At 46.5% G+C, this 16,255-nt stretch overlaps 1 protein-coding gene across 1 annotated transcript in view; it reads right to left on the reverse strand.

Annotated features, from left to right (window-relative positions):
- The window catches only part of EPG5 (ectopic P-granules autophagy protein 5 homolog), a 186,254-nt gene that overhangs the window by 37,364 nt on the left and 132,635 nt on the right, over positions 1-16,255 (reverse strand). Inside the window, 5 exon segments of the mRNA XM_040336244.1 lie at positions 1,442-1,617; positions 1,739-1,842; positions 4,182-4,257; positions 5,543-5,750; positions 12,384-12,544. Of these exon segments, the coding sequence (XP_040192178.1) occupies positions 1,442-1,617; positions 1,739-1,842; positions 4,182-4,257; positions 5,543-5,750; positions 12,384-12,544 (725 nt within the window).

Genomic DNA, 16,255 nt, shown 5'->3' on the forward strand with positions numbered 1-16,255 from the left:
AGGAGAAGTCCAGCCTGAGCTTGTTTGGCTGGGCTTCTCCTAAGGGTCACAGGAGTGCAATTCGTTTTGCACTCCTGTGACCCTGAAGTCTGCTCTCTGCTGACGTCAATGGAATCAGTCAAGGCACCGCGTTATCATAACAATGGAAGTCTGGATCCACCAGGTGCCTTGACTGATGCCTGTCTAAGCCTCTCAGCAAGCTGTGAGAGCCAAAGACATCCGCTCCCCGCCCCTCCACAGCTCAGCGCTCCAGTGAGCGTGGAGGAGTGGAGAGATGCTCATTGACAGTCAGCAGCTCTCTGCTTGGGGATCCGTGAGAACCGAGTCATCTGAGATGTTTGATCGCTCGGTTCTCAGTGTGGAGGCGCAGAGGGACCGATGCTGCATTCATCTTGGTAAATATGATGGGGGGAACAAACACATACCGTATTTATCGGCGTATACCGCGCACTTTCTTCCCCTTAAAATAAGGGGGAAATCGCGGGTGCGCGATATACGCCGACACCCGCTTCCCGCGCCTAGTTCGAATGCCTGCGCCGACATATACCGAGCGCAGTACACTCAGGTACATTTGGCCAGGCTCGGCTTCGCTCGTGCTCACGCATAAACGTCACAGAGCGTGAGCGATGCCGAGCCTGGCCGAATATAGCCGAGTGTACTGCACTCAGTATATGTCGGTGCATGCATTCAAACTGAGCGCGGGAAGCGCCGATTCGACGGGGAGACAGCGCGAGAGAAGCCGGGAGGACACCACCGAAGCCGCAGACGGACACCGGACCCGACAAGACCGCCGATGGACGCCGCGCAAGACACCAAAACGGTAAGTACTAAAAAAATTTCTTTACAGGAATTGCGGGTCCGCATTAGGGGTGCGCGCTATACGCCGGAGCGCGCAATACCCCGATAAATACGGTACTTCTCTTTTAAAGCGGAGGTCCGCCCAATTTTATTTCAAAATACAAATACAGCCGACTTTAAAAATAAGGACATTTACCTGTCCAGCGCGCCCGCAATGTCAGGCACCTGAGGCCGACCCGTCCCTCGGATGCTGCCGCTGCCATTCTTCGGTAAGGGAATCAGGAAGTGATGTCTTGCGGCTTCACTTCCTGGATCCTTACTGCGCATGCGCGACTTGCGCTGCGCAATGCCACTGGTCCCTACTGACTTCTGGGACCCGTGCGTCTCCCAAAAGACAGCGGGGGGGACATGGCGTAGACTGCGGCAGATATGTGGGGGTCTATGCCCGGAAGTGGGTGCAAATATCGGTCTTAGACAGGTGTCTGCTCCCCCCTGAAAAGTGCCAAATGTGACACCGGAGGTGGGGAGGAATCCGGACAGCGGAGGTCCCATTTTTGTGTGGACCTCCGCTTTAATGTAAAAGATGTTTAGGCTGTAGAACCACTGAGTTGCGCTGTAAATGAAAACGCGCGTGTTGACTTACTTTGAAGAATTCCTCCATCAGCGTCTGGTCGGGGTACATGTCTTTCCAGGGTAACTTTATGTATTCTGTGTGGTAGGCAAATAGGATGTACTCTGGGCTCATGGGGGCCGTACAGGATTCACAATAGTGCATTAGGTGCAGCCACAGCGCCCCTCGCTGGCCGGGCAGCAGGTGATCTACAAGAAGGTCATATAAATTGTTAATCAACCACACTGAAATCGGTGTGAATAAGGAGTGCAGGTGAACCACAATAACAAAAGAGATGAGACGATACAAGCGCTTTAGTACTTTACTCACCCTGGAATTTCTGGTGTAGGGCGAGGATACAATCAGAAAACAGCTGGACCATTCCCATTGCAGTGGGCGTGTCATTCTCTAGCCAGGGGTAACAGCGCTGAGTGCTAAAGAAAATAAAACAGATTTAAGCAAGTCAAGGGAATTATTATTCTATATCTGCTCCTGGTTTTTTTTTTATCATCAAAAGAAAACCGACCCAAAATCGTAAAAAAACAAACAAACAAAAAAAAAACATTTATTATTATTTTTTTTTTTTGTATTTAGCTGAATATTTCTATTATGATTTGCTGTTATCAAAAGAACGACCCAAAATTATTTCTCCTTCTGATTGCAGCAATTCCACATATGTGCATGTTCTTTGTTCACATTTTTCTTTTCTTCCTACAACACAGGGGGCTAGATTCAGGTAGGGGCGCGCATAATTACGGCGGCGCAGCGCATCGTATTTACGCTACGCAGCCGCAACTTACAGGAGCAAGTGCAGTATTCACAAAGCACTTGCTCCGTAAGTTGCGGCGGCGTAGCGTAAATGGGGGCGGCGTAAGCGCGCGTAATTCAAATGTGGAAGGGGGGGCGTGTTTTATGTAAATCTATGATGACCCGACGTGATTGACGTTTTGTACGAACGGCGCATGCGCCGTCCGTGTACATATCCCAGTGTGCATTGCTCCCAAGTACGCCGCAACGACGTATTGGTTTCGACGTAAACGTAAATTACGTCCAGCCCTATTCGCGAACGACTTACGCCAAAAAATTCAAAAATCGAAGCGGGAACGACGTCCATACTTAATATTGCGTGTGCCTCATAGAAGCAGGAGCAACGTTACGCGGACAAAGCCTTACGCAAACAAAGTAAAAAACTACCGCCGGGCGCACGTACGTTTGTGAATCAGCGCAACTAGGTAATTTGCATACTCTACGCCGAAAACAACGGAAGCGTCCCTAGCGGCCAGCGTAAAAATGCACACAATTAACACGCCGCCGCATTCAAGTTACGTCGGCGGAGGAAGCCTATTTTTTCGACGTATCTGCCTTGGAGAATCGGCGTAAAGATACGCCAGTGCAGATTTGAAATGGTACCTGAATCTAGCCCACTGACACCGATACCAATTTAATTTTACTTTTTTATTCTACCCAAAATATGCGGACTGTGGCCTTTGACCCCCAACCTTAACCCTTGATCTTGTCATTTTTATTTTTTTAATAAATTTTTATTCTTCAGGGTCCTTTCACACAGGCTTTCCGATCAGGCGGACCGGATCAAACCTTGCAGTCTCCTCTATGGATCGGCGGATGTCATCGGACACTGCTGGCACCCGTCGATATCCGATCCTACTCGCAAAAACCAGATGCTGGTGCGCAGTCATGTTGAAACAGGAAGGGGCCATCCCCAAAATGATCTTACAAAGTTGGGAGCATGAAATTGTCCAAAATGTCTTGGTATGCGGACGCCTTAACCACTTAAGACCCAGACCTTTTAGACAGCTAAAGGACCCGGCCAGTTTTTGCGATTCGGCACTGCGTCGCTTTAACTGACAATTGCGCGGTCATTCGACGTGGCTCCCAAACAAAATTGGCGTCCTTTTTTTCCCACTAATAGAGCTTTCTTTTGGTGGTATTTGATTACCTCTGCGGTTTTTATTTTTTGCGCTATAAACAAAAATAGAGCGACAATTTTGAAAAAAATGCAATATTTTTTACTTTTTGCTATAATAAATATCCCCCAAAAATATATATATAAAAATGTTTTTCCTCAGTTTAGGCCGATACGTATTCTTCTACCTATTTTTGGTAAAAAAAATCGCAACAAGCGTTTATCGGTTGGTTTGCGAAAAATTTATAGCGTTTACAAAATAGGGGATAGTTTTATTGCATTTTTATTAATTATTTTTTTTTTACTACTAATGGCGGCGATCAGCGATTTTTTTCAATACTGCGACATTATGGCGGATACATCGGACAATTTTGACACATTTTTGGGACCATTGTCATTTTCACAGCAAAAAATGCATTTAAAATGCATTGTTTACTGTGAAAATGACAATTGCAGTTTGGGAGTTAACCACAAGGGAGCGCTGATGGGGTTATGTGTGACCTCATGTCTCTGTTTCTAACTGAGAGGGGTGTGGCTATAGGTGTGACGTCATCGATTGTGATTCCCTATATAAGGGAACACACGATCGATCACCGCGCCACAGTGAAGAACGGGGAAGCCGTGTTTACATACAGCTCTCCCCGTTCTTCAGCTCCGGGGACCGATCGCGGGACTCCAATTTATTTTCGCAGCACAGACCAGTTCAAAGTCCTTTTGAGAGTGCACTAGCCAATCACATCAGTCTAAGACTTTTTGGTCTAAAGCCTGCCCCTCATGTCAAAAGACAGACATACCCGGGTGTATTCATGTGGTAAAAAAAAAAAACAACAGCAGCCAAAGGGGACATACCTGTTCTCTCCCGAATCCAAAACCATCATCCAGGGCTTGAAGAGCTCCGTGAGCACTGAATGCAGCGATTTCAGTCCTGGAGGCAATAAGAATGGGAGTATAGCACATATTATAGTTTTTATTTCTATACAAAAACTGTACACAGCAGGAGTCTGTTAGCAGGTCCCGGTCAATGATTCAGGTACGTCGGTTTGCGCAGCCAGGCCGCCCAGCCACAGTATATAAGAGGTTAATGCATTAAGGTAAAGGAAAAACTTCTGCATGCAGCTTCCCCCCACCCCCGGCCCTCTGAAATAAATACTTGAGCCCAATCTCAATCCAGCTGTGTGCACAAGAACTGAGGCTCTCTCCCTCTTCATTGGCTCAGAGACAGCAGTGGGAGGCATTTGCTCCCACTGCTGTCAATCACAGCCATTAAAAGGGGGTGGGGCAAGGCATGTATCAATGGACACGCAGTGCCGGTGTTCTGCCGAGGTGTGTCCCCCTGGCGGATAATGCCCGCCCTGGACTGCGCAGGTGCAGCGCTCTAGCTCCGAAAATTACCGAACATAAAGAGCTGGTCATGAGCTGTAGACTGCGCCTGCGCAATTAACAGGGCATAGTGACAGTCGTTGCCGCACGCTGCCGATGCTCGCTCCACTCTTCAAGGGGGGCGTGTATATTACAATTATATCGTGTAAGGGGCGGATTCCACAAAGTCGCCCATCAACAGTGCAAAACTCGCCCTACTTTTCATACACCCGCCCCCCCTATCAGACGATATAATAGTAATACACAGGCCACGGGGGGGTGTGTGTATTACTATTAAATCATCTGCAAAAGGGGGTGGGTGTATGAAAAGAAGGGCGAGTTTTGCACTGTTGATGGGCGACTTTGTGGCATCCGCCCCTTACACAATATAATTGTAATATACACGCTCCCCTTGAAGAATGGAGCGAACATCGGCAACTAGAGTCAGCGTGCGGCACAATATTGTGCTCAATGCGCATGCGCCGTGTCCAGGCGGTTGAGAGGCGTGTTGAGGTTCGCCAATTCTCGTAGGTCCACTGCGCCTGCGCAGGCAAAATCCGCTGGGGGACAATTCTCGGCAGGACACTGGCTCAGAAACAAGCATGCACGAGTACACCCACAACAAGCGGCTTGCTATGGTGGGCACTCAGCAGGGAGGAGGAGCGCCAGCGTGGGACCCGTGAAGAGGATCAGTGCTGCTCTGTGTAAAACCATAGAACACCAAGCAGGGAAGTATAACATGTTTGTTATTAAAAAAAAACAAGAATTGACTTTAGAATCACTTTAAGCTGGCCTTTATCCACCTATATCACAGCATGGTATGGGGGAATACGAATGAAATGGGTCATTACCTGTCTGCACAGCATGGCTTCCCATGGGCTCCAGTTTGATGCCGAGGACCTCGTAGTCTATTAGACTTTTCACCAGATATTCTAGGAAGATCTTCACTTCCGCCATGTACAGACTCCACTTGGACAGTAAGCCGAAGCTCTGAAAGTCCGTCTTGGACAAACGCAGTTTGGAGAAGAAGTCTGAAAGCCATTTGATAGTCTCCAGGACCTGAGAATTTAATGACCATAAACAATCCATAAAAGCAGAATTAGTATGTACACAACAATCAGAAATATGTTGAAGACCAATTTCGGGCATTTTTTTTTTTTATATTTTAATTTATATTTTTAGACTGCGGAACGCAAAGAACTGCAATCATGTTTTCACTGCGGTCTGTGACTCAATTGTGAAGTTCTTCCCTTAGAGTCAGTTTACATAACATGCAACCCTGCGCGTTTTTTTTTTCTTCTGCATCAAAAACACTTGTAGCCAGATTCAGAAAGACTGTCATATCTTTGAGGCGGCGTAGCGTATCGCATATACGCTACGCCGCCGTAAGTCCGAGAGGCAAGTGCTGTATTCACAAAGCACTTGCCTCCTAAGTTACGGCGGCGTAGCGTAAATGGGCCGGCCTAAGCACGCCTAATTCAAATGTGGAACAGGGGGGCGTGTTTTATGTTAATAACTGGTGACCCGACGTGATTGACGTTTTTAACGAACGGCGCATGCCCTGTCTGTGGACATATCCCAGTGTGCATTGCTCCAAAGTACGCCGCAAGGAAGTATTGGTTTCGGCGTGAACGTAAATTACATCCAGCCCCATTCACGGACGACTTACGCAAACGACGTAAAATTTTCAAATTTCGACACGGGAACGACGGCCATACTTAACATTGGCTAGGCCAGCTATTCGTTCGACTAACTTTACGCCGGAAAAAGCCGTAAGTAAACAACGTAAAAAAATGCGCCGGGCGCACGTACGTTTCTGAATCGGCGTATCTAACTCATTTGCATATTCCACGCCAAATTCAACGGAAGCGCCACCAAGCGGTCAGCGTAAATATGCACCCTAAGATACGACGGCGTAGGAGACTTACGCCGCTCGTAACTTAGGCTAATTTAAGCGTATCTGGTTTCCAGAATACGCTTAAACGTACGACGGCGTAGATTCAGAGTTACGACGGCGTATCTACTGATACGCCGGCGTAACGGTCTCTGAATCCAGCTAATGGAAAGTAGATTATATGGTTTCCAATGGCGTAGTTCACACCAGTAACTCAAGTCAGTTCCAGTGCTTTCCAGAAAAAAAAAAAAAGTAGAACTGGAACACGGTAAAAATGCACTGGAATGTGTCTAAACGCACATCTCCATTTAACGGTCAGTTCACACCATAGAAATGCAGTCTGGATGCATTTTTGCAAGCATGTTTTTAATGCGTTTCCGATGCATCCCCCCCCCCCTCTTTTTTACTTAAAGCGGTGGTTCACCCTCCATAACAACTTTTTAGCATAAAATGAGGCATAGTAGCCCGAGCTACAGTAGGGGAGTCGTAATCTTGTCTCTACGATTGCACAGTGAGTACGGGGATAAAAAAATAAAGACAGGCATACTGTAGCTCGCGCTACTATGCCTCATTTTATGCTAGAGGAAAAAAATTTTTTTTTTTATTAATAGGGTGAACCCCCGCTTTAACTTAAAGCGGAGGTCCGCCACATTTTTTTTTTTTTTAAAAGTCAGCAGCTACAAATACTGCAGCTGCTGACTTTTAAAATAAGTATACTTACCTGTCCAGGGAACCTGCGATGTCGACACCCGAAGCCGATCTCTGTCTCGGCTGCTGCCGCCGCCATCTTCCGTAAGGGAATCAGGAAGTGGCTTCACTTCTCAGTTCCCTACTACGCATGCGCGACTTGCGCTGCGCAATGCCACTGGTCTCTGCTTTCTTCTGTGACCCCTGTGTCTCCCAGAAGACAGCGGGGGGAGGGCGGACGTGACGTAGACCCCCGCAGATAAGGCAGGTGTCTATGCCTGGAAGTTGGTGCAAATACCCGCTTTAGAACCCCCCCCCCCCCTGAGAGGTGCCAAATGTGACACCGGAGGGGAGGAGGAATCCTGACAGCGGAGGTTCCATTTCTGTGTGGGCCGCCGCTTTAAATGGGGACATTCCAGTGAGTCCTTTATGCGTTTTACCGCGTTCCACTACAGCCCAGTGCATAAAAAAATTAGGCATGTTCTACTTTTTTTCTGGAACTGCAAGCACTGGTGTGGATTATGCTATTGGAGACCATATAAGCTTCTATCCTTGCGTTTCTGATGCAAAATAATAAAAAAAAAAAACACACTGGACTGAATGTGGTGTGAATCGGCCCTTAAGGTGAAGTAAATAAGAGGGGGGAAAAGCAGATGTAAAGCATCAAAAAGGCACTGGGAATGCGCATGCAGAAATGCATCCAGACTGCGTTTCTATAGTGTGAAGTGGCCCTTACTGTATGTTTCAATGACACCAGTGTCACAATAAGAGAATATAGTAGATGACTAGGTGTCAGGGAACAGGAATAAAAACCTGACTTCCCTCAATGTCCTAAAAAGCTAAAAATTCAATTAACTAGAAATAAAAAAAAAGGCCCAGATTCTCAAAGGGCTTACGATGGCGCAACGCCTTGTACGCCGTCGTAAGTCTTAATCTGGGCCGTCGTATCTATGCGACTGATTCTTAGAATCAGTTACGCATAGATAACCATTAGATCCGACAGGCGTAAGGCTCTTACGCCGTCGGATCTTAAATGCAATTTTTTTTGGGCCGCTAGGTGTCGCCTCCGTCGTTTTCCCCGTTGAGTATGCAAATTAGCTAGATACGCGAATTCCCGAACGTACGCGCGGCCGACGCAGTGAAGTTACAACGTTTACGTTAGGCTTGTCCCGGCGTAAAGTTGCCCCTGGGTATATGAGGCGCAATCAATGTTAAGTATGGCCGTCGTTCCCGCGCCAAAATTTGTAAATTTACGTCGTTTGAAGTCGTCCGTGAATGGGGCTGGACACCATTTACGTTCACGTCGAAACCAATGACGTCCTTGCGACGTCATTTGGAGCAATGCACCCTGGGATATTCTTCGGACAGCGCATGCGCAGTACGTTCGGCGCGGGAACGCGCTTAATTTAAATACTACACGCCCCCTACCCGGCTAATTTGAATTAGGCGGGCTTGCGCCGGGTGATTTACGCTACGCCGCCGCAACTTTACAGGCAAGTTCTTTGAGAATAAAGCATTTGCCTGTAAAACTTGCGGCGGCGTAACGTAAATCAGATACGTTACGCCCGCCCAGCTTTGCGCAATTATACGAGAATCTGGGCCAAAGTGTTTTTGTTACCATCTCTGTTCCCATTGGAGAGATTGTCCATCACCTCTTTACCTCTGACACCCTATCACCAAATCTTAACAATAAGTATTGTAATAAAAAAAACAATAGGAGATGTTTGAACAATTTCCCCCTTAAATGCAAAATAGAATAGCTTAACCCGAGTTGAACTTTAAAGAGCTTAAAGAACTTTAATATATGGACACTTACCTGTCCAGGGAGCCCGCAATGTCGGCACACCAGCTGACCTTTGGCTCGGCTGTCTGGTGCAGCCGCGGCCATTCCCGGTAAAGTAACCTGGCCTTTCGGCTTCACAGCCGGTTCCCTACTACGCATGCGCGAAGCGCGCTGAGCTTTCCAATTGGTGAAGCGGTGGAGGAAGATACTGTATCTGCTGATTTTTAACATGAAGACACATACCTGTCCAGGGATCCAGCGTTGTCCTCACCCAAACTGATTCTTCAATCGGCTTCAGGTGCAAGTGCCGGCATCTTACTTAAAGGAACACTAAAGGTTTGTTTTTTATTAGATCAATTGATTGCTGTAAGCTAGAGCATTTAAATATCACTTACCTCGTTTTTCTCTTTGACCTCCAAAATACAGTAATCCAGGTTTGAAAATGCCATTTCCTGTCTCTCCTCTTCTTGCTTTCCACCAGCATCTGAGCCGTTTTGCATGGTGGAAAGCAGAATGTGCTCACCCCCTCCCTATGACTACAGCCCTGCGTGAAGATGCTCTCTTATCCCTCACAGGCATGGAGGCTAAGCCTAATGGGAACTGTAGTTCCCATTAGGCCGTGATGTAGCAAGAATGAATGCGCACCGCAAACCAGGAAGTTAGTGAGAATAATGATTCAGGAGTGCTGGAGGTGAATAAAACAGCTCAATTTCAACAGGTATCAAACTAGTTATAATGCAAAACATTACTTTTTACTTTATCAGCTACTGTCAGACTTTAATTTAAGAGGAAAATATTTTTGTCTTTACAACCCCTTTAAGGGAAACTTTCTACTGCACATGCACGGGTTGTGCTGCGCTTTGTGAGTTGTCCCGTAGTCTTCTGGGACCTGTGAGTGTCCCAGAAGGCTGCAGGGAGGAGAAGGAGGGGGGCCGAACATCCTCGTAGATCACTGCAGTGATCTGACCTGAATGTTTGAGCAGGTATCTGTCACAACCAGGTACCCCCTCCCCCCCACAAAAAAAAATGCCAAATGTGGCATTGGAGGGTGCATACAAATGAGGCTTCCCCTTTTGAGTGGAGCTCTGCTTTAATGCCTTTCCATGCAAGCCCAACAACCCCTTAACAGGGTCTTTAGGCCAGGGGGGCAGGAAGGATGGGCCAACTTCATGACCACTGCGATTGGTTGCCACAATGATTACATGATTGGGAGCTGGACCTGCCAGAACTTGATCGCCAATAGAGAACAAGAGCTGTCTTTGCTGGGGTGCAATGAGCATGCTCTCAGAACAGACATCTCTGCCACCCATGTGCAGCATGTGGACTTTAAGTGGGTGGCAAGAGGTTAATTGAACAAGCTGAAGCTAGAAGTTGAGCGGTTACTATACTGAAAAAAAAAAATCAAGAAATCAAGCCCTGAGGAAGTCACGTGATCTGTGACGCAACACGTCGGAAAGAGCCAGGTGACGTCACTTTTGGTTGCGGCCAAGTCTGGAAGTTTTACTTTTCCGATGTTCTCTGGTGACTTGCCAATACGGGCATTTATTTGGTTATATGCAAGTTACTATTTTTAATAAATTTGTTGCTAAAATTACTGAACTGCAATTGCAGGCTCCCTACTGACAAAGCGGCGATCTGCCTGGTTTACATAGGCAGATCGCCGTTCTGGCTCCCTGCGTAATGATCAGCGGGTGCCGGTGGACATGGAGTCCGCAGTACCCGCAGATCACAGCAGGAACGGGTCACCAGCACGCATCCACGCACCAGATCCAGAAGTGTTGGATCACTTACCCCAGGGTTTGACAAATTTGCTTGGAATCTAGGAGCCAGCTAAAAAAGTTAGGAGCCAGAAAACGCGCCCTGTCGCGACGAGCTTGCGCGCAGAAGCGAACACATACGTGAGCAGCGCCCCCATATGTAAACGGCGTTCAAACTACACATGTGAGGTATCACCGCGATTGGTAGAGCGAGAGCAATAATTCTAGCCCTAGACCTCCTCTAACTCAAAACATGCAACCTGTAGATTTTTTTTAAACATCGCCTATGAAGATTTTAAAAGGGTAAAAGTTTGTTGGCATTCCACGAGCGGACGCAATTTTGAAGCGTGACATGTTGGGTATGAATTTACTCGGTGTAACATTATCTTTCATAATATTAAAAAAAATGGGGATAACTTTACTGTTGTCTTATTTTTTACCCAAAAAGTGCGCTTGTAAGACCGCTGCGCAAATACGGCATGACAGAAAGTATTGCAACGATCGCCATTTTATTCTCTAGGGTGTTAGGATAAAAAATATATATAATGTTTGGGGGTTCTAATTAGAGGGAAGAAGATGGCAGTGAAAATAGTGAAAAATTACATTAGAATTGCTGTTTAACTTGTAATGCTTAACTTGTAATACCAACGGCCACCACCAGATGGCGCCAGCTTACACATCTGGTGGTAATAACTTGTAATACCAACGGCTCACCACCAGATGGCGCCAGCTCACAATTTTTTTTTTATATATATATATATATATTTTTTTTTTTGCCCCCCTTCCAAGCCAAGTCGCCAGGACCCTATTTCTAGTCGCCATGGCGACCTGGCGCCCGGGATTTGTTGAGCCCTGACTTACCCTGCTGCTGTATATATGCAGTGGGCAGTTTTAAAAGTGGTTAAAGTGGCACAGTGCCCAATAGCAAAAAAATGGCCTGGACATGAAGGGGGGGGGGGGTATAAGTGAGTGAGTGAGAAACTTATATAGCGCAACACATGCAAACTGAATCGCCTCTGGGCACCTCTGTTGGGGTATGTTCCTGACACTCATTGGAAATTAAGAAGTGGCTTAGTAAGCGACGTCATTACAAAAATAGGATTTTTTGTACTCACCGTAAAATCCTTTTCTCTGACGTCCATGGACGGACACAGCTCCTTAAGTCTTGACAAGTGGGTTATGTTCCCTGTTTACAGGAGAACTCTCCTGGTAAGAAGAAGCATAACCCTAATGTCAATGAAGGCTGTGTCCGTCTATGAACGGAAAGAGAAATAGGATTTTTGTACTCACCGTAAAATCCATTTCTCTGAGTTCATAGACGGACACAGCCTTCATTGACATTCGGGTTATGCTTCTTCCTACCAGGAGAGTTCTCCTGTAAACAGGGAACATAACCCACTTGTCAAGACTTAAGGAGCTGTGTCCGTCCATGGACGATAAGAGAAATAAGTCCAGTTGAATGCGACCAACTACTACTTGCTGTAGTTCATCATGCATCATGTACTGTTAAGTACCACATGAAATCTTGCAAAAAGGGATTATAGACTTGCAGCCCCAAGGAATATCATTACCTGCTCAGCCGATAACATTGTTTTATTGGTGCAGTTTGGAAACATGAGCGGGTCTTTGTTATCCGGTTTCACGTTGTTCGGGGGGACTCTGGGGCTGTAGCATCCAATAGCTTTCAATGACGTTCTCCAACACTCCGGGCTCAGAAGCTGTTCGGAGGAACCTGTGTGCCACACAGAAAACCACATGTCACAAAAACTATTTGCAAGACAATCGATTTCATTTAAAATTCATTGCAAGACTCCTACTAAAGCAACCCCCCCCCCTCCACAACAAGTAATTTTACAACTTTAATAATAATAATCAGTCATATCGACACTCAGAAAATGGGGGGTGGGGGGGAGTAGAAGATTTTGGCACCAGGAATTTTGTGCTGGTATCTTTTGGTGTAGAGGTCTTCAGCATAAGGGGTTTATTCAGATGGGTGCCGAGACCCATTCTCTGTGGGGTATGTTAGTATTAGGTATGGTTAGTGGAGGGTAAGCTCTGGGGTACGGCATCGCTCGGCGTGCCAAAAACGACCAGTATTCTGAAAGCTAATGGATCACGGCGGCAGAGCTTCCTGTAATAAAGACCGGTCACTGCTGCTCTCTCTCTCCTTGTGCTGGGCGACTGGTCTCGTCCCCCGCCCCCCCCCCCCCCCCGTAGTTTTCTACAGGCAGCCTGTAGTGGGTGGAGCCTGCTGCTTTGCTCACGTTATGTACCATCCATTGATGATGTCACGGTCACTTTTATATGGCAATAATATAAATCTGGGTTTGGAACACACAACAAATCTATTTAAAGTGGATCTTCACCCCCCCCAGGGAATGTTGCCTCCCATCCACCCCTCCGCTACAGAAAACAGGCACCTTTTTTTTTTGTCCTTTATTTTGTTTTTGTTTAACCACTTAAGGACCGGACCAATATGCTGCTACATGACCCAAGGGTTTTTTACAATTCGGCACTGCGTCGCTTTAACAGACAATTGCGCGGTCGTGCGACGTGGCCCCCAAACAAAATTGGTGTCCTTTTTTCCCCACAAATAGAGCTTTCTTTTGGTGGTATTTGATCACCTCTTCGGTTTTTATTTTTTGCGCTATAAACAAAAATAGAGCGACAATTTTGAAAAAAAAACAATATTTTTTACTTTTTGCTATAATAAATATCCCCCAAAAACATATATAAAAATGTCCTCAGTTTACGTATTCTTCTACCTATTTTTGGTAAAAAAAAAAAAAAAATCGCAATAAGCGTTTATCGATTGGTTTGCGCAAAATTTATAGCGTTTACAAAATAGGGGATATTTTTATTGCATTTTTATTAATTTTTTTTTTTTTACTACTAATGGCGGCGATCAGCGATTTTTTTCATGACTGCGACATTATGGCGGACACTTCAGACAATTTTTACACATTTTTGGGACCATTGTAATTTTCACAGCAAAAAATACATTTAAATTGCATTGTTTATTGTGAAAATGACAGTTGCAGTTTGGGAGTTAACCACAGGGGGCGCTGTAGGATTTAGTGTTCACCTAGTGTGTGTTTACAACTGTAGGGGGGTGTGGCTGTAGGTCTGACGTCATCGATCGAGTCTCCCTATAAAATGGATGACGCGATCGATGCAGCGCCACAGTGAAGCACGGGGAAGCCGTGTTTACATACGGCTCTCCCCGTTCTTCAGTTCCGGGGAGCAATCGCGACGGAGCGGCTATAAACGAATAGCCGCGCCGTCGTCCCGGATCGCTCCCCGAGGGAATCCGACCGCCGCATGTAGCGGGGGGGGGGGGCTTGTCCCGATCGGACCCCCGACCCACGTCTAGGCAGGGACGTACAGGTACGCCAATGTGCCTGTCCGTGCCATTCTGCCGACGTATATCTACATGCGGCGGTCGGGAAGTGGTTAACAAAGCCCTGGCCGCCCATGAGGGGAGAAGGGCCTCAGTCAGGGAGGTGACCAAGAACCCGATGGTCACTCTGACAGAGCTCCAGTATTTCTCTTTGGAGAGAAGAAAATATTCCTGAAGAACAACCATCTCTGTAGCACTCCACCAATCAGGCCTGTATGGTAGAGTGGCCAGACGGAAGCCACTCCTCCTTCACTCCACTAAAAGGCACATTAAAGCCCATCTGGAGTTCGCCAAAAGGCACCTGAAGGATTCTCAGACCACGAGAAACAAAATTCTCTGGTCTGATGAAACAAAGATTGAACTCTTTGGCCTGATTCGCAAGTGTCATGTCTGGAGGAAACCAGGCACCGCTCACCACCTGGCCAATACCATCCCTACAGTGAAGCATGGTGGTGGTAACAGTATCATGCTGTGGGGATGTTATTCATCGGCAGGAACTGAGAGACTAGTCAGGATCGAGGGAAAGATGAACGCAGCAATGTACAGAGACATCCTTGATGAAAACCTGCTCCAGAGTGCTCTGGACCTCAGACTGGGGTGAAGGTTCATTATCCAACAGGACAACGACCCCCAACACACAGCCAAGATAACAAAGGAGTGGCTACAGGACAACTCTGTGAATGTCCTTAAGTGGTCCAGCCAGAGCCCAGACTTGAACCCGATCTCTGGAGAGATCTGAAAATGGCTGTGCACCGACGCTCCCCATCCAACCTCATGGAGCTTGAGAGGTCCTGCAAAGAAGAATGGGAGAAACTGCCCAATAATAGGTGTGCCAAGCTTGTAGCATCATACTCAGAATAACTTAAGACTGTAATTGGTGCCAAAGGAGCTTCACCAAAGTATTGAGCAAAGGCTGTGAATACTTATGTACTTGGGATTTTGTTTTCATTTTTTTTATTTTTTTATAAATTTGCAAAGATTTCAAACAAACTTCTTTCACATTGTCATTATTGGGTATTCTTTGTAAAATTTGGAAGAAAATAATGAATTTAATCCATTTTGCTATAAGGCTGTAACATAACAAAATGTGGAATAAGTGAAGCGCTGTGAATATTTTCCGGTTGCATTGTCCTTCACTGGGAAAGGAGGAGGGGGGTGGGGCCAGGTGGCGTGTCATCGGGAAGCTGCCTGCTTAACACGGAATAGCTGGCAGTTTTCCAATGACGTCACAGAAGTGGATCTCAGCAGGACAATGCTGGATCCACTGGCCAGGTGATGACCTTAACCTCGCTGGCGGTCTGATTATGTGAGATTTTTGAATCTCAAAGTGGTACAATTGTTTTGCATAGAAATTTGTTGTTTTATATTGTAGGCCTGTAATTCTTAGTAATAACTCACTTAAATCTGTCCAATCAAGAGTCTAGTAGACATCCCGGGTATGATAAAGTTTAAAACATGAAATCATAAATTATAATATAATAAATACCTATAAAGAATTATCAAAAATAATAATAATACAAATTACCATACTTATCGGGGTATTGCGCGCTCCGGCGTATAGCGCGCACCCCTAAAGTGGACCCGCATTCCTGTAAAAAAAAAAAAGATTTTAGTACTTACAGTTTTGGTTTCTTGCGCGGCGGCCTCGTCGGGTCTGGCGTCCGTCTGCGGCTTCGGTGGTGTCTTCCTCGTCGGGTCCGGCGTCCTTCTGTGGTGTCCTCCCCGCTCGATCCCCGCGCTGAGTTTGAACTACTGCGCCGGCATATATCGAGCGCAGTACACTCGTGTATAGTCGGGCAGGTTCGGTTCCTCTCGCGGTCACGTCCTGTACGTCCAGGACGTGACTGCGAGAGAAGCCGAGCCTGCCCGACTATACACGAGTGTACTGCGCTCGATATATGCCGGCACAGTAATTCAAACTCGGCGCGGGATACGGGTATCGGCGTATATCGCGCACCCATGATTTTGCCCTGAATTTCAGGGCAAAAAAGTGCACGGTATACGCCGATAAATACGGTATTCAATAATGTAATCAAATCAAAA

Source organism: Rana temporaria, chromosome 1 (assembly GCF_905171775.1).
Source record: "Rana temporaria chromosome 1, aRanTem1.1, whole genome shotgun sequence".
NCBI classification, from domain to species: domain Eukaryota; kingdom Metazoa; phylum Chordata; class Amphibia; order Anura; family Ranidae; genus Rana; species Rana temporaria.